The 27,946-nt window shown below is 41.8% G+C and overlaps 1 protein-coding gene across 2 annotated transcripts in view; it reads left to right on the top strand.

The window, feature by feature from the left end:
• ZFAT (zinc finger and AT-hook domain containing) overlaps positions 1-27,946 on the top strand; it is a 234,782-nt gene that overhangs the window by 54,573 nt on the left and 152,263 nt on the right. For both annotated transcript variants that reach the window (XM_003276274.3, XM_003276277.4), the window contains exon 3: positions 18,848-19,099. In XM_003276274.3, coding sequence (XP_003276322.2) covers positions 18,848-19,099 — 252 coding nt within the window. The remainder of the gene's footprint in view (positions 1-18,847; positions 19,100-27,946) is intronic.

Raw genomic sequence — 27,946 nt, 5'->3', positions numbered from 1 at the left:
TGAGTAGCTGTGACTACAGGTGCCCACCACCACACCCAGCTAATTTTTGTATTTTTTGTAGAGACAGGGTTTTATCTGTGTACCTGCCTCTGGGGTTGAATGTATATGGACTCAGAAAAATGGATAATGTCTCTTGTCCAATTCATATGGCAGATAGAAGCCATGTGGATCAATGTGGAAAGAACTTCTAGACTGGCTCTTGCAAAGCTTTTAGTTCTTTGCTTATTAAGATTCTCTTCTTTCTAAATGAGATGTAGATAAGAGAGAAATTTTAATTTTTAATTTTTTCATTTTCTTTTTGAGACTGAGTCTCACTCTGTTGCCCAGGCTTGAATGCAGTGGCGTGATCTTGGCTCACTGCCACCTCCACCTTTTGGGCTCAAGCGTTCCTCTCACCTCAGCCACCTGAGTAGCTGTGACTACAGGTGCCTGCCACCACACCCAGCTAATTTTTGTATTTTTTGTAGAGACAGGGTTTCACTATGTTGCTCAGACTGGTCTCAAACTCCTAGACTCAAGCAATCCACCCACCTAGGCCTCCCAGAATGCTGGGATTACAGGCGTGAGCCACTGCACCCTGCCTTTCATTTCTTTTATAAATAGGAAATGAATAAATGCTAAAAAAAACAGAATTCACATAGAATTATGAGTGTCAGTGTTGTAAGGTGCATTTTCCGACTCCCACCCTTCCACGCCTAACCAGCATTAGTGAGAGACAGTGCCATTCATGTAGGAGCTGGCCCTGAGCTCCTGCCCCTTCCCGGAGATTCACCTCCCTCTCAACCGTCCCCCATGCCCCTCTTCTCCCTCTCGTCACTGATCTGTAGCCACGGGACCCCGGCGGCTGGTGGAGGAGCAACTGAATACAAAGGTCACCTCTTCCTGGGAAGCCCCTTGTAGGTGTTCTTGCTGGTTCACTCCTGCATGTGGCTGGGACTCACTCAGCTTGGGGTCACCCTGAGGAACACTTCTTTGGCCCCAAGTGGGGCTGCAGGACCTTTCCCTGGGCTCCCAGAACCCCACAGCTAGACTTGTTTCAGTTCTGTCTCACCTGGGTGTGCTTTCATTTGTCTCTGTGTTTCTCTTGCTTATCAGGAAATGTCCCAAAGAAGGGATTTGGGCTGTTCAGCTCTTAGCCTCAGGTCCTGGTATGGGGCTACAGCCCCTTCCGTGTGTGTCCAGTGAATGAATTACTTTTTGTTGTCCTTGCTTTCTTGCCTTGGGCCTTGCTGCCCTCCCTCCGTCCCAGCTGTCACCCTTTGCTCAAGAAACTTCACTGGCTTTCCCCACCCAAAGCAGGGCTCCTCAAACTCATTTGACTTGGGGATTCTTCTGACTAGTATAAGACCCCTGCCTTCTGTGGAGTGCCCTTGGCAGCATGGGTTCACTGGTGGGGCCATTCTCTTAGTACTGTAGGCTCCTTCTATAGCCGAACAGCTGGAGGTCTTCTAGGCCCCCAGCTCCTTTTTCCCTCCGTGGTGTTGCAGTGAACCCACACTTGTAAAACTTCCTTTAACTCCTCCAGGTGGACTTTGGCGCTTCTTCTGGGCAAATATAATATGTGGGTAAACCCATCAAAGCAATTACACTTTTACTTTATACTTTTTTTTCCAATTATAAGAGTAATTTTTTTTTTTTTGAGTTGGAGTTTTGCTCTTATCACCTAGCTGGAGTGCAATGGCATGATCTTGACTCACTGCAGCCTCTGTCTCCCGGGTTCAAGTGATTCTCGTGCCTCAGCCTCCCAAGTAGCTGGGATTACAGGTGCCCATCATCACACCCAGCTAATTTTTGTATTTTTAGTAGAAATGGATTTGCCATGTTGGTCAGGCTGGTTGGTCTCGAACTCCTGACTTCAGGTGATCCACTTGCCTCGGCCTCCCAAAGTACTGAGATTACAGGCATGAGCCCCCGTGCCTGGCCCTGAAATCTTGCTGTAAAAGAAAACTAAAGCAATATAATATGGGGAAAGCACGTTTTTCTAACTGCTCTCCAAGTTCTAGAAATAATGGTGCTAACAAGTGTGCTTCCAGACTTTTTCTCTGCATATGTACACATAAATACACTGTTTGTTATTGCTTTGTTATTTAATAAGAAACAAAAATGGGATCATAATATATGTTCTGTAGCCTTAAAAAATGTCAGCAGTATGTACTGGATATTTCTTCATTTCGGTACCGACATGTCTCCTAATTTATTTTTTTAGTTTTATTGAGGTATAATCGACAAACAAAAATTGTATGTATTTATGATGTACACCTGATATTTTGGTATACGTATACATTGTGAAGTCACAGCCAAGCTAACTCATTTATCTATCACCCTATGTAGTTAACTTTTTTATGTGTGTGTGTATATTGTGAGAAGATCTGTTCTTTTTCGGCTGTGTGTGATGGCTTACGCCTGTCATCCTAGCATTTTGAGAGGTTGGGGGAGGAGGATCACTTGAGCCCAGGAGTTTGAGGCCAGCCTGGGCAACATAATGGGACTCTGTCTCTAAAAAAAAAAAAGCCCAGATAAAGCGGCATGTGCCTGTAGTCCCAGCTACTAGGGAGGCTGAGCCAGGAGGTTGAGGCTGCAGTGAGCTGTGATTGCACCACTGCACTCCAGCCTGGGTGATGGAGTGAGATCCTGTTTCAAAAAAAACCCACCCAAAACCCGACCTCCTCTTTTAGCAAATGTCAAGTACACAATACTGTATTATTTGTATGTCCTAATTTTTTTTAGTGTCTGTATGGTAATTACTTCTATGGATAATGCATAATTTACTCAACCTTTCGTTTCTTTTTTTGATGACATGTTTTCTGTCTAATTTTGTGCTATTATAAATGTTACAATAAATGTTGCCACGAATATCATTGTACATTGTGCATTCATGTTGGCTATATTCCTAGGAGAACTGCTTGTGTAGAGGGTATGCTCATTTAAAAGTTTGCTAGGTTTTATCAGAATGCTCTCTGGAAAGGTTTTATCCATATATTTTCTCACTAGGATCTAAGATCTTCTGTTTTCCCATATCCACATCAACCCAAGGATATTATCTTATTTTGAAGAGTTTTTGCCAATTTGATAGACAAAAAATGGTGTATTATTCTAATTTGCATTTTGCTGGTCACTAGTGAGGTTGACCATGTTTAATGTTTAATTAATTTACACATCTGTGAATTACTGTTCATATCAGTTGTCTGTGTTTTTTTTTTTTTTTTTTTTTTTTTTTTGAGACGGAGTCTCGCTCTGTCGCCCAGGCTGGAGTGCAGTGGCGCAATCTCGGCTCACTGCAAGCTCTGCCTCCCGGGTTCACGCCATTCTCCTGTCTCAGCCTCTCCGAGTAGCTGGGACTACAGGCGCCCACCACCACGCCCGGCTAATGTTTTGTATTTTTAGTAGAGACGGGGTTTCACCGTGGTTTCGATCTCCTGACCTCGTGATCCGCCCGCCTCGGCCTCCCAAAGTGCTGGGATTACAAGCGTGAGCCACCGCGCCCAGCCGTCTGTGTTTTTGTTTGCTCTTTATTGAGTTGTAGGAGCTCTTTGTATAGAAAATATTAACACTTGTCTTTAGAGCATCTGTATATACTCATTTTAAACCTCACAATGCATGATAATGATTATTTTATACAGTAAGTGTTCATTTAGATTTAGCTCCATATTTATGACTCTCTGGCTCTTCTGTCCTTGGATCTCCATCCATTCCATCTCCATCCATGGATGAGTTTTTTTCTGCTATAGAATACACTTTAGATTTCTTTGTAAAGAAATCTGAATGGAGCTGCTGATCATGAGCTCTCCTGGTTATTGTTTATCTGATGTGGTCCTAATTATTGCCTTTATTATTATTATTTTGAGACAGAGTCTCGCTCATTTGCCCAGGCTAGAGTGCAGTGGCGCGATCTTGGCTCACTGATACCTCCACCTCCCGGGTTCAAGCAATTTCTGGCTAATTTTTATATTTTTAGTAGGGACAGGGTTTTGCCATGTTGGCTAGGCTGGTCTTGAACTCCTGACATCAAGTGATCTGCCTGCCTTGGGCTCCCGAAGTGCTGGGATTACAGGCGTGAGCCACCGTGCCCTGCCTATTGTCTTTATTTTTAATATATGTTTTTCTTGGGGATAGGATTTTAGGTTGGCTTTTTTTTTTTTTTTTCATTTCAGCACATTGAAATTATTATTTCATTGAATCCTGGCTTTTATTGTGGTTAGGATGCCAGCTGTCAATCTGACTTTAAGTGCTTTTATTCCCTAGTCTCTTTGTTTTTGGTTTTCTAAAGTTTTACTGTGATGCATCCAGGTAGGATTAAGTAAATTTTTACATTGATGTTGGTTGGTCTTCTTAAACCTATAGATTTACGATTTGTATAAATTTTAGAAGAATATAAACTGTTCTGCCTTCTGGTATTGCCTCTGCTTCATTATCTTTCTGTAACTTAAATGTTTGTTAGTCCTTCTCTATACTTTTACCCTAACTTTTGTGTTTTCTTTGCCTTCATATTGTGCTGCATTCTGAGTATTTACTTCTGATGCATTTTCCAGTTCACTATTTTTTACCTGTTATTTTTAGATAAAATTCATATGAAACAAAAGTTGCCATTTTAAGAATTCTAAAATATAAAATTCAATGGTTTTAGTATGTTTTCAAGATTGTACAACTTCTACAACTACCTAATTCCAGAACATTTTCATTACTCCAAAAATAGCTCTGTACCCATTAAGCAGTCATTCAAGATTCATCCATATTGTAGCATGTATCAGTGCTTCCTTTTTTATGGCTGAGTGATATTTCATTGTATGCATATGCTACATATTGTCTATCCATTCCTCTTTTGATAGACGTTTGAGTTGTTTTCACTTTTAGGCTACTGAATAATGCTTCTATCAGCATTTGTTTACAAGTTTTCACATGAATATTTGTTTTCATTTTTCTTGGATATATACCAAGGAGTGGGATTGCTGGGTCATATGGCAATTCTATATTTAAGTTTTTCGAGGATGGTCAAACTTTTTTCAATAGGAGGTGCACCATTTTAAAACATTTCAGTCAACGACATGTAAAGGATCCAATTTCTCCACATCCTTGCCAACACTTGTTAATTTTCACACTTTGGTTTGTACCCATCCCAGTGAATGTGAACTGGTATTTCACTGTGGTTTTGGTTTGCATTTTTGATGATTAATGATGTTAAGCATTAAAGTCTTCGATCAATTTTAAGTTAATTTTTGCATATGGTGTGAGGTAGGGTTCCAAATTTGTTCTTTTACATGTGGCTATCCAGTTGTCCCAACATCATTTGTTGACAAGACTGTTATTTTCCCATTGAGAGGTTTTGGCACCCTTGTCAAAAATCAATTGAGTACAAATGTATGAGTTTTATTCTGGACTCTTAATTCGATTTCATTGATCAATATGTCTCTTCTAATATCAGTACTATACTGTTTAGATGGCTGTAAGTTTGTAGTAAGTTTTGAAATGGGGAAGTTTGAATTTTCCAACTTTGTTCTTCTTTATCAAGATTGTTTTGACTTTTCAGGGTCTTTTGCAGTTCCATATGAATTTTAGGATCTGCTTGTCTGTTTCTTCAAAAAAGACAGTTGGATTTTTGATAAAGATTGTATTAGATCTGTATTAGTCCGTTCTCACACTGCTATGAAGAAATACCAGAGACTGGGTAATTTATAAAGAAAAGAGGTTTAGGCTGGGCGCGGTGGCTCACGCCTGTAATTCCAGCACTTTGGGAAGCTGAGGTGGGCGGATCATGAGGTCAGGAGTTCGAGACAAGCCTGGCTATTATGGTGACACCCCATCTCTACTAAAAATACAAAAATTAGCTGGGTGTGGTGGCATGTACCTGTAGTCCCAGCTTCTTGGGAGGCTGAGGCAGCAGAAGAATCATTTGAACCCGGAAGGCGGAGGTTGCAGTGAGCCGAGATGGCACCACTGCACTCCAGCCTGGGTGACAGAGCGAGACTCTGTCTCAAAAAAAAAAAGAAAAAAAAAAAAAAGAAAAGATGTTTAATTGACTCATAGCTCTTTGTTGCTGAGGAGGCCTCAGGAAACTTACAGTCATGGTAGAAGGCAAAGGAGAAGAGGAACCTTCTTCACAGGGCAGCAGGACAGAGTGAGTGCAAACAAGGGGAAATGCCAGACAATTATAAACCCAGCAGGTCTTATGAGAACTCACTGTCACGAGAACAGCATGGGGGAAACTGCCCCAGTGATCCAGTTACCTCCACCTGGTCCTGCCCTTGACATATCGAGATTATGGGGATTATAATTCGAGGTGAGATTTGGGTGGAGACACAGAGCCAAGCTGTATCAAGATCCATTTAGAGACTACTGCCATCTTAACAATTTTAAACCTTCCAATCCATGAACATGGAATATCTTTCCATTTATTTAGGTCTTATTTAATTTCTTTCAACAATGTGTTGTATTTTTCGATGTACAAGTCTTATACCTCCTTGATTACTTTAATTCCTAAGTATTTTTTTCTTTTTGATGCTACTGTAAATAGAACTATTTTCATAATTTATTCTCAGATTGCTTATTGCTAGTTTATAAATACAACTGTTATTTGTATATAGATATTTTATCCTGCAATTTTGCTGGACTTGTTGATTAGATCTTGTGAACTTGTTTATTAGTTTTTAAGAAAAACTTTAAAAAACTTGTTTATTAGTTTTTTAGTGTATTCCTCAGGAGTCTATACATATAATCTTGTCATGTGTGACTAGAGATAATTTTACTTTTTCCTTTCTAATCTGGATTCTTTGTATTTTATTTTCTTGCCTAATTGCCCTGGCAAGAAGCTCCAGTACTGGGTTGAGTAGAAATGATGAGTGGACATTCTTGTTCTGATACTATCTTAGAAAGAAAGTATCCAGTCTTTTACCATTAAGTATGATGGTGTATGTGTGTGTGTGTGTGTGTGTGTGTGTGAGATAGATGTTCTTCATTAGGTTAAGGAAGCTCCTTTTATTGTTAGTTTGTTAGTGTGTTGTTTATTTTTTAAATCATAAAATGGTGTTGGATTTTGTCAGATGTTTTTTCTGAGTTTGTTGAGATGACTGTGTGGTTTTTTTCTTATTTGTTGTATTAATATGGTATATTACACTGATGTGTTTTTACATGCCAAGTGCATCACTCTTGTAATTTTTGGATAGATCTCATTTGGTCATGTTGCATAATCCTTTTGCTGTGCTGCTGGATTCAGTTTCCTAGTATTTTGTTAAATATATTTGCATTTATATTCATAAGAGATATTGGTCTAGAGTCTTTGATGTCTTTGGTTTTGGTTTCAGGGTAATAGTGGCCTCATAGCATGACTTGAGAAGCATTCCCTCCTCTTCTATTTTTTGGAAAAATTTTTAAGTATTGGTGTTAATTCTTCTTTAAACATTTGGTAGAATTCACCAGTAAAACTATTTAGTCCTGGGCTTTTTATTTTTTCACTGATTCAATCTCTTGTTATAGGTGTATGCATCTTTGCTATTTTTGAATTAGGTTCAGTAGTTTGTCTTTCTAGGGAATTTTCCATTTTGTCTAGATTGTCTAATTTGTTGACATATAATTGTTCTTAATATTCTTTAATAATTATTTTGATTTTTGTAAGATTAAACAGTAATGTTCTCCCTTTCATTATTGATTTTAGCAAATTAGGTCTTGCTATTTTTTCTTGGTAAGTTTAGCTGAAGGTTTGGCATTTTCTTAATCTTTGAAAAACATTGGTTTTGTTGATTTTCTCTTTTCTTTTTCTATATTTTATATAATCTCTTTCCATTCTAGGCATTATTATTTCTGTCCTTCTGCTTGTATTGGATTTAGCTTGCTTCTGTTTTTTTTTCTTAAGTTGGAAAGGGTAGGCTATTGATTTGAGATACCTCTTTTATCTTTCAGATCCTTCTCTCTCTTTCTCCAGCTTTATTTATACTTGACAAAATTGTGTAAGTTTACAGTGATGATTTGTTATACTTACATATTGTGAAATGATACCACAATCAAGTTAGTTAACACATCTATTACCTCACATAGCTACCATTATTTTTGTATGTGTGTGGTGAAAACATTTAAGATATGTCTTAGCAAATTTTAAGTATATAATACAGTGTTGTTAGTTATAGTCACCATGCTTTACCTTAGATTCCCAGGATGCATTGAATCTATAGGTTGCTTTTGTTAGTATGAACATTTTAACAATATTAATTCTTCTGATCCATGAATGTGGGATATCTTTCCATTTATTTGTGTCATCTTCAATTTCTTTCATTGATATAGTTTTTAGTATACGGATCTTTCACCTTGATTATATTTATTCCTAAGTATTTTTTTCGACGCTATTATAAATGGGATCATTTTCTTTTTCAGTTGTTTTTGTGTAGAAACACAACAGATCTTTGTATGTTGATTTTGTATCTTGTAACATTTGTAACTTTATACATTATCCAAAAGCTACTAGAAGTATAACCTTTCAGGCTTTCTGTATCTAAGATTATGTCATCTACAGAGACAGTTCTACTCCTTCCTTTTTACTTTGCGTGCTTTGTATTTTTGCTTACCTAACTGCTCTGGCTAGGACTTCCAATGCCAGGAAGCATATAAATGGTGAGAGCAGGCACCCTTGTCTTATTCCTGATCTTAGAGGACAGCTTTCAGCTTTTCACGTTGATTATTATGATAGCTCTGGGTCTGTCGTTTGTTGAAGCATATTCCTTTATTATGTTGTGGTACATTCCTTGTTATCTAGTTTTTTGAGAGTTTTTATCATGAAAGGTTGTTGAATTTTGTCAAACTTTTTCCCATACTTATTGAGATGATCATGTATAATTTTTGTCCTTAATTCTATAAATGTTATATATCACATTTATTTATATGCATATGTTGAACCAGCCTTGCATCTTAGCAATAACACCCTCTTTATTGTGGTGTGTAATTTTTTTAATGTGCTGTTGAATTTGGTTTGTTAGTATTTTTGAGTATTTTTGTTTATCAGGAATATTGGCCTGTAATTTTCTTTTTTTGTAGTGTCTGTCTAGCTTTGGCCTTACAAAATGAGTTGGGAGGTATGCCCTCCTCTTTAATTTTTTCGAAGAGCTTGAGTAAAACTGGAATTAATTCTTCTTTAAATGTTTGGTAGAATTCACCAGTGAAACCACCTGGTCCTGGGCTTTTCTTTGTTGGGAGATTTCGATTACTGATTCAGTCTCCTACTTGTTATTGATCTATTCAGGTTTTCTATTTCCTTATGATCCAGTCTTCGTAGATGGTGTGATTCTAGGAATTTATCAGTTTCTTCTAGGTTATCTAGTTGGTTGGCATATAATTGTTGATAGTAGTCTCTTATGATCACTTGTCTTTCTGTGGCAGTTATAATGTGTCCTTTTTCATTCAAAATTTAATTCATTTGTGGCCTCTCTCTTTTTCTCGGTTAGTCTAGCTAAGCGTTTCTCAACTGTGTTTATCTTTTCAAAAAACAAGCTCTTTATTGATCTTTTTTATTCTTTTTCTATTTTGTTTATTTCTGCTCTACTCTATTATTTCCTTCCATCTGTCCACTTTGGGCTTATTTATTCTTCTTTGTCTAATTCCTTGAGTTGTAAAATTATGTTGTTTGAGATTTTTCTTTTTTTCTAATGTAGGCAATAAACTTTCTTTTTAGAACTGCCTTTGCTATATCCTATAAGTTTTGGTATGTTGTGTTTTTGTTTTGTTCGTCTCAGAGTATTTCTAATTTCCCTTATGATTTCCTTTTTGGCCCAATGGCTATTTAAAAGTACCATTTAATTTTCATAAATTTTTGAATTTCCCAAATTTCTTCCTTTTTATTTCTAATTTAATTCCACATACTTGAATGATTTCTGTTCTTTTTTCCTCTAGATGGGGTTTCACTCTTTCGCCCAGGCTGGAGTGCAGAGGCGTGATCTCGGCTCACTGCAACCTCCGCCTTCCAGTTTCAAGCGATTCTCCTGCCTCAGCCTCCTGAGTAGCTAGGACTACAGGCGCCCGCCACCATGCCTGGCTAATTTTTCTATTTTTTTAAGTAGAGACGGTGTTTGACTATGTTGGCCAGGCTGGTTCTCAAACTCCTGACCTTGTGATCCACCCTCCTCGGCCTCCCAAAGTGCTGGGATTACAGGCGTGAGCCACTGCGCCTGGCCCAGTTCTTTTAAATTTGTAGAGACTTGACTTATGGCCTAAAATGTTGTCTGTTTTGGATAATTTTTCATGTGGACTTGAGAATACTTTGTATTCTGCTGTTACTGGGTGGCGTGTTCAGCACATGTATTATAATTTGTTGGTTTATATTGAGAATACTTTGTATTCTGCTGTTGCTGGGTGGCGTGTTCGGTATATGTATTATAATTTGTTGGTTTATAGGGTTATTCACATCTATTTCCTGGCTGATGCCCAGATTTTATAATTGAGGAATATGTGGCTTAGAGACTCAGAGGAGTTAAAACAGCATGTTCGAGATTACCTATTTAGTAAGTGAGAGGGAGGAATTTAGGCCCAGCTGATTTGATGTTATTTGCATGTTATGGTGGTAGTCCAGGAATAATCAAGTTCTTATCATTGAGCCTACTTTTATAAATTATTTTCCTTTATTAAATAATTTACTTTTGACAAATTCTTCTTCAATATGTTTTCTTTTTTGTGTGTGTATACTAAACTACTTTTGTCTGTGTAGTTTAATTTTAAAACGCATTAATTCCTTGGTTAAACTCAGCCTCTTAACATGACAAAAATTTTTAAAAAGTCTTTCATTATGAACTTCAAGTCTTTCCTTTTCTCTTTGTGAAAGTTCATAAAATTTGAGGCTTATAGAGGCTTAGTTTCTCTCTAATGATTTTCATTCAGGTTTAACCTTCACAATTCATTTTAAGTTGAGAGATACTTGAAATGGTTTAATTAAACCTTTAACTGAGTAGTAATTGGTGTATTATTTTGGTCTCTCATTATAATGTGAAGCCGCTGAAATCCTCTGGTTTATTTTATAGCCTTTTAATCTTTTTTGCTCATGTAGGAAGTGGTCTGCAGAAAGACCTTTCATTTTCCTTCTCTTTTCCTCATCAAACCTCTGGCTGTGATCCAAGAAGAAATTTCCTAATGGACCAGGCTCATTCTCGTGTGTGTGCTCCCATGTGCATGTGAGTGTGTGATCATATCTCTGTGTGTGTGTGTATGGGTGTGTTTGTGAGTGCACATGTATGTGTGTATATGGGTGTGTTTGTGTGTGTGCATGTGATTGTGTATATAGGTACGTTTGAGTGTGCACATTGTGTGATTGTGTATATAGATGGCGTGTGAGTGTGCATGTGTGTGATACTGTATGTGTGCACATGTTAGTGTGCATGTATGTGATTGCATATCTGGGCACATTGTGAGTGTACGTGTGTGTGTGATTGTGAATATGGGCACGTTTTTGAGTGTGCTGTGTGTCGTGGGCATACGTGTAAGTGCACGTGTGTGTGGCTGTGGGCACATGTGTAAGTGCACGTTGTGTATGAGATTGTGTATAGTACATTTGTGAGTGTGCACATGTGTATGTGGTTGTGTATATGGGTTGTGTATGTGGTTGTGTACGTGTGTGAGTGTGCATGTGTGTGTGGTTGTGTGTATGGGTGCTTGTGTATGTGTGTATGATTGTGTATATGGATATGTGTGTGCACGTGTATGATTTTGTATATGGGTGTGTATGAGCATGTGTGTGTGAAAGTGTGTGTGCACACGCATGCATTCATTTACCCTGATGGAGGCTGGGGCAATTGAGGAAGAATGTACATGGGTCTCCCGAGAGCCTCGTTTTGGCTCTCCCGTCTTCTCTCTCATTTCAGACCCTCTGCAGGAATTCTTCCTTACTTATCTTTCCTTTCCTCTCCCGTCCCTCTTTCCATCTCTTTAGTCATTAACTGTTTGTTGGGTGCCTGCTGTATGTCTGGGTGCTGTGCTAGGTACTGGGGCTGCAGGGGGGGCCCCACAGGCTGTTGACTCTGGCCCCCTAGCTGGTGAATGGCAAATAGGCAAAAAGGAAGTTTCAGTGCAGCAGGGCGAGTGCCTCTGCGCGGTTAAGTTCAGGCTGCTAAAGACGTCCTCTAATGTGAGGGTAAAAGGAGGCTTCCCAGGGGAGGTTGATGTCTATGTTTAAATCTGTATGTTGTCTCTTCTGGGCATTTACCACAAATCCAGTCATTCTGAGTGCATGTACGAATGTGGAGCACTCTGATCTGCCCTGGTCAGCAGCGCAGTGTAGTGGAAAGGGCACACGTCTTGGATCAGACTTAGGCTCTATTCCTGGAGCTTTCATGTGATTGCTGGAGCCTTGGCTGGCACGTAGGGACCTCTGTGCAGATTACAAAAGGTGCCCTCATTCTGAGGGGATGAGCTAGTAACTGGAGCTCTTTCTGGATGAACAAACATAAAATGTGCTCAGGGCTGATGGAGCCAGTGCTGGAGCACACAGCTTGGCTAGTGGAATTTGGCCCTGGTGAGTCTTCAATCACCGCCTCACACAGGGTACAGCCTGCACCACAGCCTTGAGGCTCTGCTGGGGACTTAGACAAGTGGCATGGCTGCAGCTTTTGTCATCTGTCAAAGAGAGAGAAGATACTGGCCTTTTTCATAGGTTCTGAGACAAGTGCATGTTCATACCTGATGCCTTAGTCCATAGTGACTGCCTGATAGACATTGTACCCTCCTGTAGCTTACATCCGTGTACTTTCCAGCCCAGGGAGTGGGGTCACACTGAAGCTTGTCACTGCATGAGACTATCATCATTTTCCTACAGAACTTAGTGAAGAGGTCAAAGTGTGTTATTTCTGTGCTTAGATATTAATTGAATTGTCCAAAGGACTTGCTATGACATGGGTATGAAGTTCACTGACTTTGAGGCAAACAGGTCTGTACTCAATTCCTGATTCTGCCATTTATTAATTCCCTGACCTTGGAGCAAATTAGTTAATCATCTTAAGCCTCAGTGACCTCGACTATATGATGGGGATCATACTAATGCCTCTCTTGGGGATTAAATGAGGACATGCATGTGAAGTGCTTAGCATGATGCCTGAGATATATGTGCTTAATAATGATTAGTTATCACCATTATTTACATGGCATTTCTACGATATGGCTGGTAGAAGTACAAGGAGCAGGCTTGGGATGGCTTCAGCCTCCCTGGTGCCTGGCATTGTGGAACAGGATGCAGTCTGTCCCTGCAAAGGGGTTGTTGCATTCCTCATCACCCTAACAGGCTTGTGTTCCCTTATTTATGATAAATAATTCATTGTCTCCCCTATTACTTCCTGAGCTTTGGAAATAAACGTCAGGGAGATTGACTGTCAGGGCCTTAAAATGTTAGTCTTTCAGGATTTTCCGAAATTCTCGAGTTGGTGTGACTAGAGATTGAGCTGCCCTGTGCGAGTGCTGGGAAGCTGGCCGTATCCAGGGTTTTAGGCATAATAAAATTTGTGTGCCTTTAATTCTACGTTGGACTTCCTGGTGTGAGAGCTATTTTAAAATGAAGAACTCAAGGAAAAAATGCGTATTGAGTCAGAATGAATGAGAATGCATGTACATCAAGAAATCACATTATCTAACTGTGGACCAGGTGGGAGGATAATAGTTTCTTAAAAGAGATATTCTAAGTCAGAATCTTAATGACTATGGCCATAATATTAAACAGTTGGCATTTATCAATCACCTCCTGAGTTCTGTGCCCAGCATTGTAATGGATTGCTTTTATCAGTAGTGACTGTATGAAATAGAGGCAGTTTTGTGTTTATTTTTCGCATTGGAAACGGAGGCTCAGGGGAGATTTGAACCGAGGTTGGTCCAGCTCAAGCCAGCATTCTCTGCACAGTGCAGGTTGTCTCTATTAAAGTGTCTACTGCTGACCTTTTCTTCCCCATGCTTCAAGGGTATATGATTCTGCAGAAACATTTTTGACTGGGAATAAGGAAACCCAAATTCCAGTTCTGCGTGCTCAGCAGCTGGTTCTGGAAAACGTGCCAAGCCACTTGAACCGTCGTGTCCCTTTTTTCTTTTCATATTGAGGGCATTGTGTTTGCTACATCCTCCTTAATTCTCCTGCCTCAGCCTCCCGAGTAGCTGGGACTACAGGCGCCTGCCACTACGCCCGGCTAATTTTTTGTATTTTTAGTAGAGACGGGGTTTCACCGTGTTAGCCAAGATGGTCTCGATCTCCTGACCTCGTGATCCGCCCGCCTCGGCCTCCCAAAGTGCTGGGATTACAGGCTTGAGCCACCGCGCCCGGCCCTCTTAAGGTTTTTATAAGGCTAAACTGAGATAATAGCTGGGAAAGTGCCTTGCAAACTTGAGTGATGCACAAATAAAGGGCTTACATTATTAAATTTTTGATAACGTTGGGCTATTTTTTTCATAATGTTCATGTTGTATTTGATCGAGTTAGAAGAAATCCTTTGGCTGATTCTCTGCCCTTTGCCAGATTTTGGCCTTGGATCTGCAAGGATGATTTTCTGACTAAGAGGAAGTTGTCCCCAAACTATGGATTTAGAGCAGGGTTAAGAGGCCCTGTGGCTCAGCCCTTTCTTCCTGTTGGAAACTGGGGACACAGGAAATGGCTTCTTTTCCAGATATTTCTTTTCTTATCATCAAACAGTGGATCAGTGTGTACTTATTAATTGTATCTACTCCACATCCAGCTGTGTTCAAGACCCTGTGGGACCCAGGAATTAAAAGGCCAGCTCAGACCTCAGGGTTTGTCATAAAAGGTGGGGAGAAATAGAAAGAATCAGGGAGTGGTGTGGGCGCATCCGCACCCTACGTGCGTGTGGCTCACACTGTAATCCACATCAAGCCGTGGGGATAGTCATCCTGCTCACTTAGCTGGTGACACCACATGGAGGAGGCACTGAGGTCTTAACTGGACCGGACACGTTAGGATTTGAACTGGGGCTGGGTGTCTGATAGGTAGTGAAGGAGGTGGTCACAGGTGGGGAGAATAGTACAAGTAAGTGAAAAGAGACAGGGATTCTCTGTGTATATTTGGAGAGGTCTAGAAAATTGCCCTGAGCAGTCAAGGGGGAGGAAGAAGGAAGTGGGGGCACTGCGTGTGTGTGCGTGTGTGTGTGTGTGTGTGCATGTGCATATGTGTAGGGTTGGATCACGTGCTAAAGGACCTTGAAGGCCAGGCCTGAGAGTTGTGGGCAAAGTCATCCCGAACAATGGAAGGTTCTAGAGTGAGGGAATGACAGATGAAGGATGGAGGCAGAGAAAGCCCAGAGCAGGAGGCTGGAATCTGGACACCGTGTGCAGGCATCTGGGTGGTGAGGTTGCTGTGTGAACAGAGAGGGGATTTACTGGACAGACATCTTTAGGGCAAAGTCCATAGAGTTTAGTGACAGATTAAATAAACGAATTCAGAGGGAGGAAGAGGAATTAAAGCTACCTCCATTGAAATGTTTTGATTTAGAGGTTACATGATTTTCCTTGCCCAGTCCCAAGACTCTCAGCTCTGCCATAAAATGAGAGTAGTTGACAGCAGCAACTCATTTTCAGGGCTTAAATTATTCAAGTTCATTTATGAATATTTCATTTTTAGCTAGCTAATTGGTCTTGAGGATCTGAATTATGGATGCAGCAAGCTGGAAGATTAGTTTTGTCACCATCATGTTTGAGGTTTTCCAAAGCTTTCAGGCCGATTTTATTTCTTCCTTGCCGTGGAATTAATTGTGCATTGCTCATCAGTTTAATTCACCCAGATTTGCTGGCTGCCTGCTGCTCAGGGCACCAGGTTAGGTGCTGAGGGGGATAAAAAGTAATCAGGACAGGGACTCTGCCTTCGAGGAGTCTCCAGTCTGGGGGAGCGGAGACTCACGATGGCTGCTGTACCGCACGCTGTGCTGTGCTCCAGCAAGTACAAACACGGTGGCTCTGTGTGCTCCACTGAGTCTGCATGGAGAAAACACTGGCTACCCCGCAATAGTAAGTTTGCCAAACTCAAGCTTAAGGGCACAGTTCTCCGCAAGACGAACAAGTCCGCCCAAGACTCCTGATACCAGCCACAAGTTCAGAGGGTCTCCTGGACCACCTTTACTTCCTTCTTACTACTACAGATTTGGAAGGTCCCTGTGGCCTCTCTCAGCTTTGATAATTTGCTAGAATAACTCACACAACTCAGGCAAGCCCTGTCCTCATGATTATAATTTGATTATACTCAAAGGATGCACATCAGAGAGCCAGTTAAAGGGAGAGAGGTGTGTGGGTAAAGTTGCAGACTGGGAAGGTTCCAGATGTGGAGCTTTTGCTCCACCCATGGAGTCCTGAGCAAAGTTACCTCTCTCCCGACTACAACGTAGGACAGCACTCAAGAGTATTTCTCATCAGGGAAGCTCACTCGAGCCTTGGTATCCCGAGTTTTTATGAGGGCCCCATGACACACTGCCCACATGCCGCCTTTTAGTCCCTGTCCCTCCTGTAGGTTCTGACCGATGCCTTTTATTTTCCAAAGTTCCCATCATAAATCCCATTGTCTGGTGGCCAAAGTCCCTGGGTAAACAAAGATGCTCCTATCAGGAGGGACATCCAGGGGCCTAGAAATCACCCCCCTGTAGCCAAGGGCAAAGGCCAGACTTCTCTTTGGGTAAAGTTAATTCTTCACTCACAATCACATCCTCATGGAGTGTTTCAGGGGAGTGGCTTGTGTCTGCGGGATGGCAGAGTCTGTCACTGGGTTTAGACCTGGGCCGCAGACTTCAATAAACTCTTAGGCACCCTGTTTCTGGAACTCAGCTGACATGACACGAGGTGGGTGTTTTGTAACCTCTCTGCTAATTCTGCTTCTCTGATACGAATTGCTGCTTCAGTAGGTTGTGCAAGTACACGTTGTTGTGAAGAAGAATAAGGAGAAAAGTTTTAAAGACTCCAAGGGAAATGGTTTCTTACTCTGTACCTTCTATTTCTTTCCTCCCATCTCCCTTGCATACGGGCTGGTTCTCCTGTAAACACGGCCTTTGTTCTCCTTGTTTAAATCTAGGGAGGGCTCCCAGGGCCTTCTGTCCCTTGTTTTATCTGGTTTGCCTTCTTATCATTAAGTACCTTCTCCTCCTTTGTGCTCCCCTGCCCACCATGCCCCAGGGAGATAGAGTGAAGGCAGGAATCTCACTGGTTGCCCTGGTGCAGGACTCTGGTTTGGATCTTTCAGCCAAGGCTGACCCACTCACCAGTTGCGTTGCAGTTTGGTCGAAGCTCTGTTTCAGCAAGGGCCCTCCTTTCCCAGGAAATCTCTTGCCTCATTCTGGTGCCAGGTTTCCCTGAGGTCTTGGATACCCCATACCAAGGCAGGCTCCTTTGTCCAGATTCCCTGTGGTCAGGCTGTTGTGTCCCTGCAGACTCTGCCCCAGACTGTTCTGCCCATCTCTGCTCCCCTTTGCCCCTGTGGCCTCCCTCTCTGATCTGTGAGCACAAGTGACTTACTTAATGGGTCCTCATGGTAATAGCAGTAGATAAAGTGGCTGGTGTCCTACTGTGCAGAGCAACAGCTTTAGAGAGAGCAGGAAGGGACCTGAGAGACATTCTACAGATGCACATGTACCCAAGATGGTGCCAGAATCTAGGACTCCTCCTCTACCCCAATGTTCAGGTTCAAAGAGGGTTGCTGAAATGCCATGCCTCTGCCAGACAGATGACTGGCATTGGGGATGTCAGCCAGCCTGCTGGCATCTCTCTGCTTGGTCTCGCTCAGGGACATCTCCCAAGTCTGATCATCAAAGACCACACCCCTCCACCTTCACCACCTTCACACAACTGGATGAGATGCTCTGCTCCCTGCCCTGCTCACCCATCTTTTTTTTTTTTTTTTTTTTTTTGAGACAGAGTCTTGCTTTGTTGCCCAGGCTGGAGTGCAGTGGCGTGATCTCAGCTTACTGCAAGCTCCGCCTCCCAGGTTCACTCCATTCTCCTGCCTCAGCCTCCTGAGTAGCTGGGACTACAGGTGCCCACCACCACGCCTGGTTAATGTTTTTTTTTTTTTTTTTTTTTTTTTTGTATTTTTAGTAGAGACAGGGTTTCACTGTGTTAGCCAGGATGGTCTCAATCTCCTGACCTCGTGATCTGCCCACCTCAGCCTCCCAAAGTGCTGGGATTACAGGCATGAGCCACCGCGCCTGGCCCCCGCTCACCCCTCTTAATTCCCACCTTCATTCTGGAGATGAATGCCTTAAAAATTAACACTAATTGAGAAGAATCACAAGTTGTAAAATGATTTTAAACTTGCTCTAAAGCAGCTTGATCATGCCATTGAAAATCACTAGGTCGCTAGGAAACTGGAAAAATATTGTTATTGTCTTTAGTGCTATAATTTTTGGCTTTAGATTGTAATTATTTTTTCTTTTTCTTGCCAGGACAATTTGACTCTAATAATTATGACTCCTTGAAATAATCTGAATAGTTGTGTAACTCATTAAGGGCATGACAAGCTCAGCAGCCTTTGAGAACACTTTGCAAAGAAGTCCCTAAGCAGTTTCTGAGAACTGGATTTCAGTGGAAATGGTGCTCAGCAAGGGGCAGGATTTGTGAACGGGGGGTTGACAGCCGCAACTTAAAATCCTCCCAGCATTGCTGGAGAAAGATGTACAGAGATGCTGATAAACTGATTGTCTTGAATCACAACAGTAGAAAATTGATTACCCATTAGTACACAGATGCAGTGATATTAGTACCAACAATGATTGTTTGCAGCTGTTAATTTCTGGAATCACCTCAGATTTTTCATTTTTAATAAAACGTGAAACCTGAACATATCCTCACACTTGGAGGGTGAACGTGAGCCCTGCACTGCCGTCTCACATGACTCCATTGTGCCCTCTTGTTTCCTCTGTAGAGTTTTTGGTCATGAAGAGAAAGAGAGGCAGGCCTAAGGGGTCCACGAAAAAGTCCAGCACAGAAGAGGAGCTGGCAGAAAACATTGTGAGCCCGACTGAGGACAGCCCGCTGGCTCCGGAGGAAGGGAACAGCCTGCCTCCAAGCAGCTTGGAGTGTAGCAAGTGCTGTCGGAAGTTCTCCAACACGCGCCAGCTGCGGAAGCACATCTGCATTATCGTGCTGAATTTGGGTGAGGAGGAAGGAGAAGCAGGTAAATGCTGCCAAAGGGCTGAACATGTCAATTTCTTATGAAGAGGTGTATCTGTTAATATCAGGTTTCACTGGGTCAGTTATTACTTGGAAATAGCACATATTTATTCAGCTCTAACCCATCTGGAAAAGTGCTTATTTTCCTAATGATGACTGACTATTACTGTAAGTAGTCTTTGAAGCGAATGTGTCATCTGGGAGTTGATGCCCACGGCATGCAGGTCAGGGGACTGCTTTGCTAGATGCTTTGAGAGTTGCAGGGATGGTAAAACACAGCCTTTGCTGAGCTTATGTTCTGAGAAAGAAGACAAGGTTTTAAATGCATCATGTTAATGGATAACAAATTGTCAGCAGGAGAAAGCATTCTGATGGAAAGTCAGGAGTGAATCTGGTGTCACAGTCTGGGTAGCACTGAATTAAAGGAAGGAAGGACGTCTTAGCGGATGGATGGGGCCATGTGGGCCGAAGTGCAGAGATTAGGATTCTCAAGGCTCCTATGAGGCACCTTGATGGGCCAGTGTTGGCTGAGGACTAGATTTCGGGGGGCATTCTTGAAGAAAATAAAGACTATCAGTTGCTTCCTTCAGATACATTCTTGACTAGGCTTCAGCTCTGAAGCAGCTTCTAAAAGAGGCTGACAGGCGGATAAATGCGATCAGGGAATGAAGTCGCTGTGGGGTAGTGTGTCTGCAGATGGCCTTTGTCGGAGGAATGAAATAGCAAGGCTGCGCTGGAGTGGTTAGGGCCTCTGCTGTGGGTTCTGTTGTTGTTGAGTCCTTGCACCATTTTTGAAGCCTTCAAACTGTACTCCATGTTTAAGTTCTTTCTGTTCTGTATTGTGCTAACCGTGTTATGTGGGAAGCAGTTCTCATTAAGAACGTAGTCTCTGGATTACAGCTGTCTGGGTTTGCATCCCAGCTTCAGCACTTATTAACTTCATTTTGCCTCAGTTTCCTCATCTGTAAAATCGGAATAAAAGCAGTACTGTCTCCTATGGTTGCTTTGACAATTAAGTGAGATAGGACTTGTAAAGTGCTTCCAGTAGTACCTGCTATATCAAAAGCATCGAGTGAATGCCAGCTATTACAGCGAGCCGTTCAAAACCACACGGATACAATACTGTTTTCATCCTTCCTGTTTCCTGGATAAGGGCGTTTAGACTCTGAGAGATTAAGTAATTTGTTTAGGGTCCTTTAGTTAGTAAGGGGACCTGGCCTTTGAACCCAGGCCTTCCTACTCTGACCCCTGTTCTTAAATTCCTCACCATAAATGCCTCCCTACAATAAGCAAGACTCTTGGTTTGCAAAACCCTATCATAGTTCGGGTGAATTATTGAGTAACTCATCAACTAATATTTATGGAACATCTAGGTTGGTGGCCAAGGCTCATTGCCAACATCTGTACAAGTTGTAGAAAATACCAGACACTGTTCCCTCTCATAAAGAACTCTCAAGGCAATGATGTAAAACCTTGTGGGGCTGCACGGTCTCATGAAAATAACCCATGAGGATCAAAGGAGGTGGAGCTGTCTCTAAATGGAGCCGAGTAATTTCCGTGTGAGAGCTGTAGGCCGGGAGTGCTGTCATTTCAGAAGAATCCGCATCGTGTTTCAGAACCTAAAGTCCTTTTGGGAAATAAAGATAATTTTAGAAATGAGATGGTTGAAAGAGGAAGGATTAGGATGGACCTCCCCTGAACCCGAAGCTCTGATTTCCAGTGATTTGTTAATCACCGGATTTGGGTTACAGAGACTTTCCCCCACCCTCTTGTGCGTGCGTGCACACTCTGTCTCTCCTTGTCTCTCTCTCTGTCTCTCTCCCTCTCTCCCTGTCTCTCTCTCTCTTTCTCCCTCTCTCCCTGTCTCTCTCTCTCTGTCTCACATGCATACATACGCATGCCCCCTGCTCTGGCACAGCTAGGTAACGGTGTTGCATTTTAATCAGTGCTAGCCATCGAGGCAGCTCTGCTGTCTGTAGTTTCTGCACTGCCTGAGCCCTTGAGAGAATCCAGTTCTCTCCGATCATTTTCTGCTGTCTTCTCGAGAATCCCTTTTGTTTGTACCTTCACAGGGTGTTTCCTGTCAGGTTCCTTCTGAGACACTCCTGGACTTTCTCCACAATTATGGCTAGAAATCAGAGACTTCGCTCTTTGTCAACACTAAATTTTTCTGCTTTCTGTTCTTCCAGACCTCAGGTCAAGCTCTGGGTTTGAGGCTCAAAGTCAACAGCACAGACCCTGGAGGCCCAGAAGTTCAATTGGGTCTGTGGCTGCACTGCCCTTAGGGTCAACTCCATAAAACAGGGGTCCCCAATCCCTGGGCCGCAGGCTGGTACCGGTCTGTGGCCTGTTAGGAACCAGGCTGCACAGCAGGTGAGTGGTTGGTGAGCGAGCATTACCACCTGAGCTCTGCCTCCTGACAGATCAGCTGCGACACTCGCTTCTCATAGGAACATGAGCCCTATTGTAAACTGCGCATGCGAGGGATCTAGGTTGCGTGCTCCTTATGAGAATCTAATGCTTGAGATCTGAGGTGGAACAGTTTCATCCCCAAACCACCCCACCCCACCATCTGTGGAAAAATTGTCTTCCATGAAACCAGTCCCTGGTGCCAAAAAGGTTGGGGACCGCTGCTCTAAAACACAGTACCTTAGTGTTTCCCCATCACAGCAGAGTGCAGAGTCTTTCCCTGCATGTTCAAAACCCTCACCAAAACCATCTTTCCATGTGGCTCTGTGGCATCATTTGTCAGTGCCATAAAGTATTCTGTTTTTTGTACCAACTAGGGTACAATTGATGAAAACTTAGGTTTTGATCAATTTTTCACTGTTGTAAATACTGCTTTAATAACTATTCCTAAATATGTGTGTGTGTGTGAATATGTATACATATTCGTAGACTTGTATTATGATTTTTGTAGGATAAATTCCTAGAACCAGATTGCTGAGTTGGAAAGTATGTTAATATTGCCAGATTTCTCCCCAGAAAGCTCACATCAACTTAGATTCCAGAAGTGTCTGAGAATGCCTATTGGATATTATTACTTTGTTTGTTTTAGTTTTTAATACCTGTAATGAAACAGAAAATACTAAGAAAGTGAAAATGTTCCAAAATTTCACTGCCTGGGGTCAATGACTGTTACACTGAAAAAGAGAAGACCCTCCTCCATTCTTTGTACACCCGTATGTATTTTTCAGAACTGAGATTATTCATAATATTCTGTGATCTTTTTTCACTCACTAATGTGGCAGATAAATTTTTCATGACAATATTTTTTATTTAACAAGCTGTTTTCTAGCGCTTTTTTATGCTACAGTTGCCGTTCTCAGTGTTTTACAACTGATAGTCATTTTAATTTTCATGGTAGCTTAAGAGGTAGGCACTATTTTTGTTGTTGTTGTTTTTTTTTTTTTTGAGACAGAGTTTTGCTCTTGTTGCCCAGGCTGGAGTGCAGTGGCTCAATCTCAGCTCACTGCAACCTCTGCCTCCCAGGTTCAAGTGATTCTCCTGCCTTAGCCTCCCAAGTAGCTGCAATTACAGGCATCTGCCACCACGCTGGGCTAACTTTTTGTATTTTTAGTAGAGATCGAGTTTCACCATGTTGACCAGGCTGGTCTTGAACTCTTGACCTCAGGTGATCCACCTCACTTAGCCTCCCAAAGTGTTGGGATTACAGGTATGAGCCTCTGTGCCTGGCCAAGGTATGCACTGTTGTTATTCTCATTTTATAGAAGCGCAAACTAAGGCACAGATGTTTCAGCCGTTTGATTTGGTCACACAGCCCATAAGTGGTGGAGCTGGTTGTAAGCCAGGTGGGCTGGCTCCAGGATCTGTGCGTTTCACTGCTTTGCTGTGTGTCCTTACCGAAAACAGTGTTGATTGTTGTCATTTTTAAAGGCCGTACAGCATTTCTTCATATGCGTGGGCATACCTCATTTTGCTTCATTGGTCTCTAGTTGATGGGCATTTAGAATTGTTTAAAAATTTTCTGTCTCATCAAAAAGCACTACTCAGGTGAACAGTCCCGAGCATGCATTTTAGATTTATTATTATTATTTTTTGCACTTGTGCCATTATCTTAAATGACTAATAATGTAATGCTTGTTAAGTTTTTATGTAACGAGCTGTTTTTTAGTGCTTTTTATTTTGCAGTTGCTGTTTCTCAGTGTTTTAAGCTAATAGCTTTTTTAATTCTCATAGCAGCTAAGAGGTAGGCACTATTGTTATTCCCATTTTATAGAAGAGGAAACAGAGACACAGGTAGTTTCAGCAGTTTGCTTGGATAGATCACACAGTCTGTAAGTGTATCTTTTAGTTTCCTTTGTAGCATTGCTTTTTTTTTCTTTTGCATTAGGAAAATGGAAATAGGGCATATTTTACATTTTGACACACATACACATTGTCAAACTGCCCTGTAGAATGTGCGTATCAATTATTTTTCCGTCATGGGCCATGTCCTCAGATCGCCTTTATCCTTTTTATCCTGGGTTGTGTCAGCCTGTGTCCTTGCCATTCTCTTTTGTGAACAGTTTGCTTTAATTGTTTTAATTTGCTGCTCCTTGGTCACTAGTGGGCTATCTCTGTTACAGTTACTAGTTATTTGTGTTTTTTGTGTGATTGGGGGCATTCCTTGTTCATGCACTTTACTTATACCTTTGAATGATCATATATGCTGAAAATATTTTCTGCAATTTGTTATTTGTCTTTTAATTTTCTTTTTAGCATTGCTTTTTTTCCTTTTGCATTTTGCTGGAGTTTTAAATTTCTGTATTGTCACCACTGTTTGTACTGTATTGTCAAATGTATCTTTTACATTTTTTGCCCTTTTATCATAGTTTACAAAATTTACCTCATATCCCCTCCAATTTAAAAAAAAATGCTTCTATTTATTTCTCTGTTATCTGTATGGTTTTATGTATATCTTTGCTTCATTTGGACATTGCATTTTTGTTTTCTGTAAGTTGTGAAGTAAGGCAGTTACATAGTTGACTTTTTAACAACGTGGGGATTAAGGGCACCATCTCACTGTCAACAGTTATTTTCAAGTATAACTTTTGACTCTCCTCAAACTTAACTAGTAATAGCCTACTGTTGACCAGAAGCCTTACCAATAGTCAATTAACACATATTTGGTATGTTATGTACTATTTCCTTATAATAAAGTAAGCTAGAGAAACAAAAATGTTACTAAGAAAGTCATAAGGAAGAGAGAATATATTTATGCTTCATTAAGTGGAAGTGGATCATCATAAAGATCTTCATCCTTGTTCTCGTCATGTTGAGTAGGCTGAGGAGGAAGAGGAGGGGTTGGTCTTTCTGGAGGGGTGGGAAGAAATTTCAGTATAAGTTTACCCTCGCAGTTCAAACCCATGTTGTTCAAGGGTCAACTGTATATATTTGACCAATAAATCTAGGGAAAGGAATTGTCTTAATAAATACAATTCAGTAGATAAAATATTTGAAGTCATAGGGTCCACGGAGAAAATACAGATCTGGCGGTTCAAAGTCTCAAAAACCCCTTAAAAAATAAAACTTTGTGTTTTGAAATAATTATGAATTCACAGGAAGCTACAAAGATAATACAGAAGAGTCCCATGTGTTCCTTAGCTGGTCTCCCCCAGAGGCTACACCCTACACAACCCTAGCGCAGTATCACCAGAATCAGGACGCTGGCCTTTGAGTGCGCGTGGCTTGCTGCCAATTTGCCACTCACAAGTATGGCCTGTGCTCACCGCCAGGAGGCAGAACTGCTCTGTTGTCACAGGGCCATGCACCCTGTCCCTCGATTGTCACCCTTGCCTAGCAGCTGCCAACCTGTTCTCCAACTGTGTGATTTTGTCATTTTGGGAACACTGTGTAAATGGACTCACACAGTATGTGACCTTTTGTAGTTGGCTTAGAGAACTCCCCTTTTAGACCTAAGTTCTAATTTTATGACTGAGGAATTTGAGATGCAGAAGTGATGATGATCAGGTCACATGACTCATTTGGGGCTGGTTGGGGCCTGCATCTCCCGACTCCTGCCTCGTTACCAGTTTGCTCCATCATGTCTGTGCCTTAAGACCACTCTCATTTCTACCTGATGGATGGAGATTTTCTCCAGTTCAGCATATCTCTGTCATATTTTTCTCTAACCTTACAAGCGATGGAAGTGGCACCCTGTGTGGATTCCTGATGCTTATTTTCTACTCTGTAATAATTAGGCAGTCTCTTCAGCAACGGCAGACAGAGTCCTTTCTAATCAGATTATTGGCTTCCTCCAGGAATAGCTGTAGAGAAAATGGCCTCCTATTCCATTGATTTGAATGACCTAAATTGACTTTAATTTAACAAATACCAAGTGGAAAGGTAGACGCCCTGGGTGTTTTTTCCTTTCTGGCCACTGTTGAAGCTCTAAAATATGCAGAAATGACCTTATGCCCAGCTGCCTTGTGGCTGGCATCCATGTGATTGCACCGTGTTCCCTAGTTTACCAAGCACAATGTTACAATTTGGAAAATTCTCGAGTAATTGTTTTAATATGTGCTCTGTCAAGAGCAGTCTAGTGACATTTCAAACAGCTGACCTTGGCTGTATAGCTTGTTAAAACAATTAGAAGAAAACGAAATAAGCTTTTTCTTACCCTGAACCATGGCAAGTTAAAATAACTCTTTTGATATGTTTTCAACATTTATTTATTTTATTCTGCATTTGAATGGTAGAAGAAACCAGGAAAAGAGATTTTTTTTTTTCCTGTGGTTATGTAGAACAGCTGGTGTTTTTAAAATGTTTTGCAGCCTACAGAAATCAGTATGTCAAATTTATAAAAGTGACTTGTGAACTTTTCTAAGCTTGTTATTTCTAGGGTCATTTTATGCAGGGAGAGTTGTGAGAATTTCCTCTTATTCTCGTTAAATTCTTCCTGTCAAAGACAAGCCATTCATTTTATGGTCTTAAGATCCACCTGTAATCTTCATGATGATTTTTTATTACAGTGTTTCAAGCCTCTGCCTTCTACTGTATTTGTGTTAGCAAAACAGCTGGCTTGATAAATACCTGCCATGACTGAAAATGGTTTTGAGTGAGTCATGTTTGAAAATTTGCAGGTGAAAATGTGTTTCCGAACATCCCGCATTTCTCTGTGGAAAGATGGATAGTGGTAATGTCTGTTTCTTTTTGCTGCTTGTAAACCCTCATTTTTTCCTCTGTACTAACTAGGTGAGTGGAAGCCCAGTGGTCTCCAGCCATGCTTGGTCTTGGGCGTACTTGTGAGTGTGGCTTCTGCATGGCCCAGTTCATGCCACTGCTCCTGCCTGCCTGCTCTGTGAGTGGCCCCTCTTCTGCCTATCATGTCACTGTCCCTGATTAAGGGGAGACCTGGTTACATCTGATAGCAGAGCTACCCTGAGTGACAGTGGCTCAATATTCCTGTGCTTGCTTTCTTGTTGGTGTTGCAGGTCCTCAGGGGCTCTGCTCCTCAGGGGCTCTGCTCACTCAGGGACCCAGCTGGAGTGAGCAGCCACCATCTGGTCGTGCTGGTCATGGTACAGGAGGGAAGAGAGCCCTGGGTGGTTTCACCTTGGCTCAGAAGAGCATCTGTCATTTCTTCTCTGCACTGTTCACTTCCCAGTGTATTAGTCCTTTTTCACACTGCTATAAAGAACTACCTGAGACTGGATAAGTTATGAAGAAAGGTTTAATTGATTCACAGTTCCACAGGCTTAACAGGAAGCATGACTGGGAGGCCTCAGGAAACTTACAATCATGGCAGAAGTTGAAGGGGAAGCAAGGACCGTCTTCATATGGTGGCAGGAGAGAGAGAGTGAATGAAGGGGGAAGTGCCTCACGCTTTTAAACCGTCAGATCCCATGAGAACGCACTCACTGTCATGAGAACAGTAAGGAGGAAATCCACCCCCATGATCCAATCACCTTCCACCAGGCCCCTCCTCCAATTCAACATGAGATTTGGGCAGAGACACAAATCCAAACCATATCAGCCAGCAGGGAATCACATGGCCCCACCTGACTTCAAGGGCCCAAGAAGTGCAGTTCTGTCCCATTCTCGGGGAAAGGGAGCCCTGGAAATGCTTGGTGAACGTCACTAGTGACAGCTGCTTGGTTCTTATCCATTTACCTGATTCTACCACCAGCTGTGTTCTCATGTCTTGCAAATATCTTCCTTGCCCATGTTTCAGTTTGGGTGTTCCCCAGGCAGTTTAAGTTATGCAGCGTGTTCAATCCTAAACTCGTCCAGCTCCCAGCTGATGATCCTCCTCTATTTCATCTTGGTGACTGGCCCGCACCATTTAGCCAGAAACATCCCCGTCACATCCTGACACTTACCGTGGTCAGTTGACTACCTGCTGAATATCACTTCAGTCCTTCCCCCATCCCTGCTCTTGTCCTTGTGGGTCCATCATCTTTTCTGTGGACTCTGTGACAGCTCCAGTCTGCCTATTTACCCCAATTCATGCTCTGTGTACACCAGTGGTTTGCAGATATTCTGGGGGATTTATCCCCATTAAATATTTATTTAGTAATAAGTTGCATTTTTAAAATTAAATAAGCATCTATAGAGTTCTATGGGCCTGCCTGTCTTCTGAGTGTCTTACAAATATTAATTCATTTCCTCTTCATAAAAGCCCTATGAGGTAGTTACTGTTTTTATTCCCATTTCATGGATGAGGACACTAGGGCAAGCATCCTATCCAGTGTCACCCCGTAGTAAGCGATGGACCAGGGATATGGACTCAGGCCTTTTGGCTCAGATACCTAGACTGCTGTATTAATATGCTATAGGTGTTATAATACACACATAAATGGTAAGTTTCAAAAGGATGAGTTAAGAAAGGTAAAGAGGAATTCTTCTT

Source organism: Nomascus leucogenys, chromosome 16 (assembly GCF_006542625.1).
Source record: "Nomascus leucogenys isolate Asia chromosome 16, Asia_NLE_v1, whole genome shotgun sequence".
NCBI classification, from domain to species: Eukaryota; Metazoa; Chordata; class Mammalia; order Primates; family Hylobatidae; genus Nomascus; species Nomascus leucogenys.
Note: the sequence above shows the minus strand (reverse complement) of the source record. Positions and strands in the feature narration are given on the sequence as shown.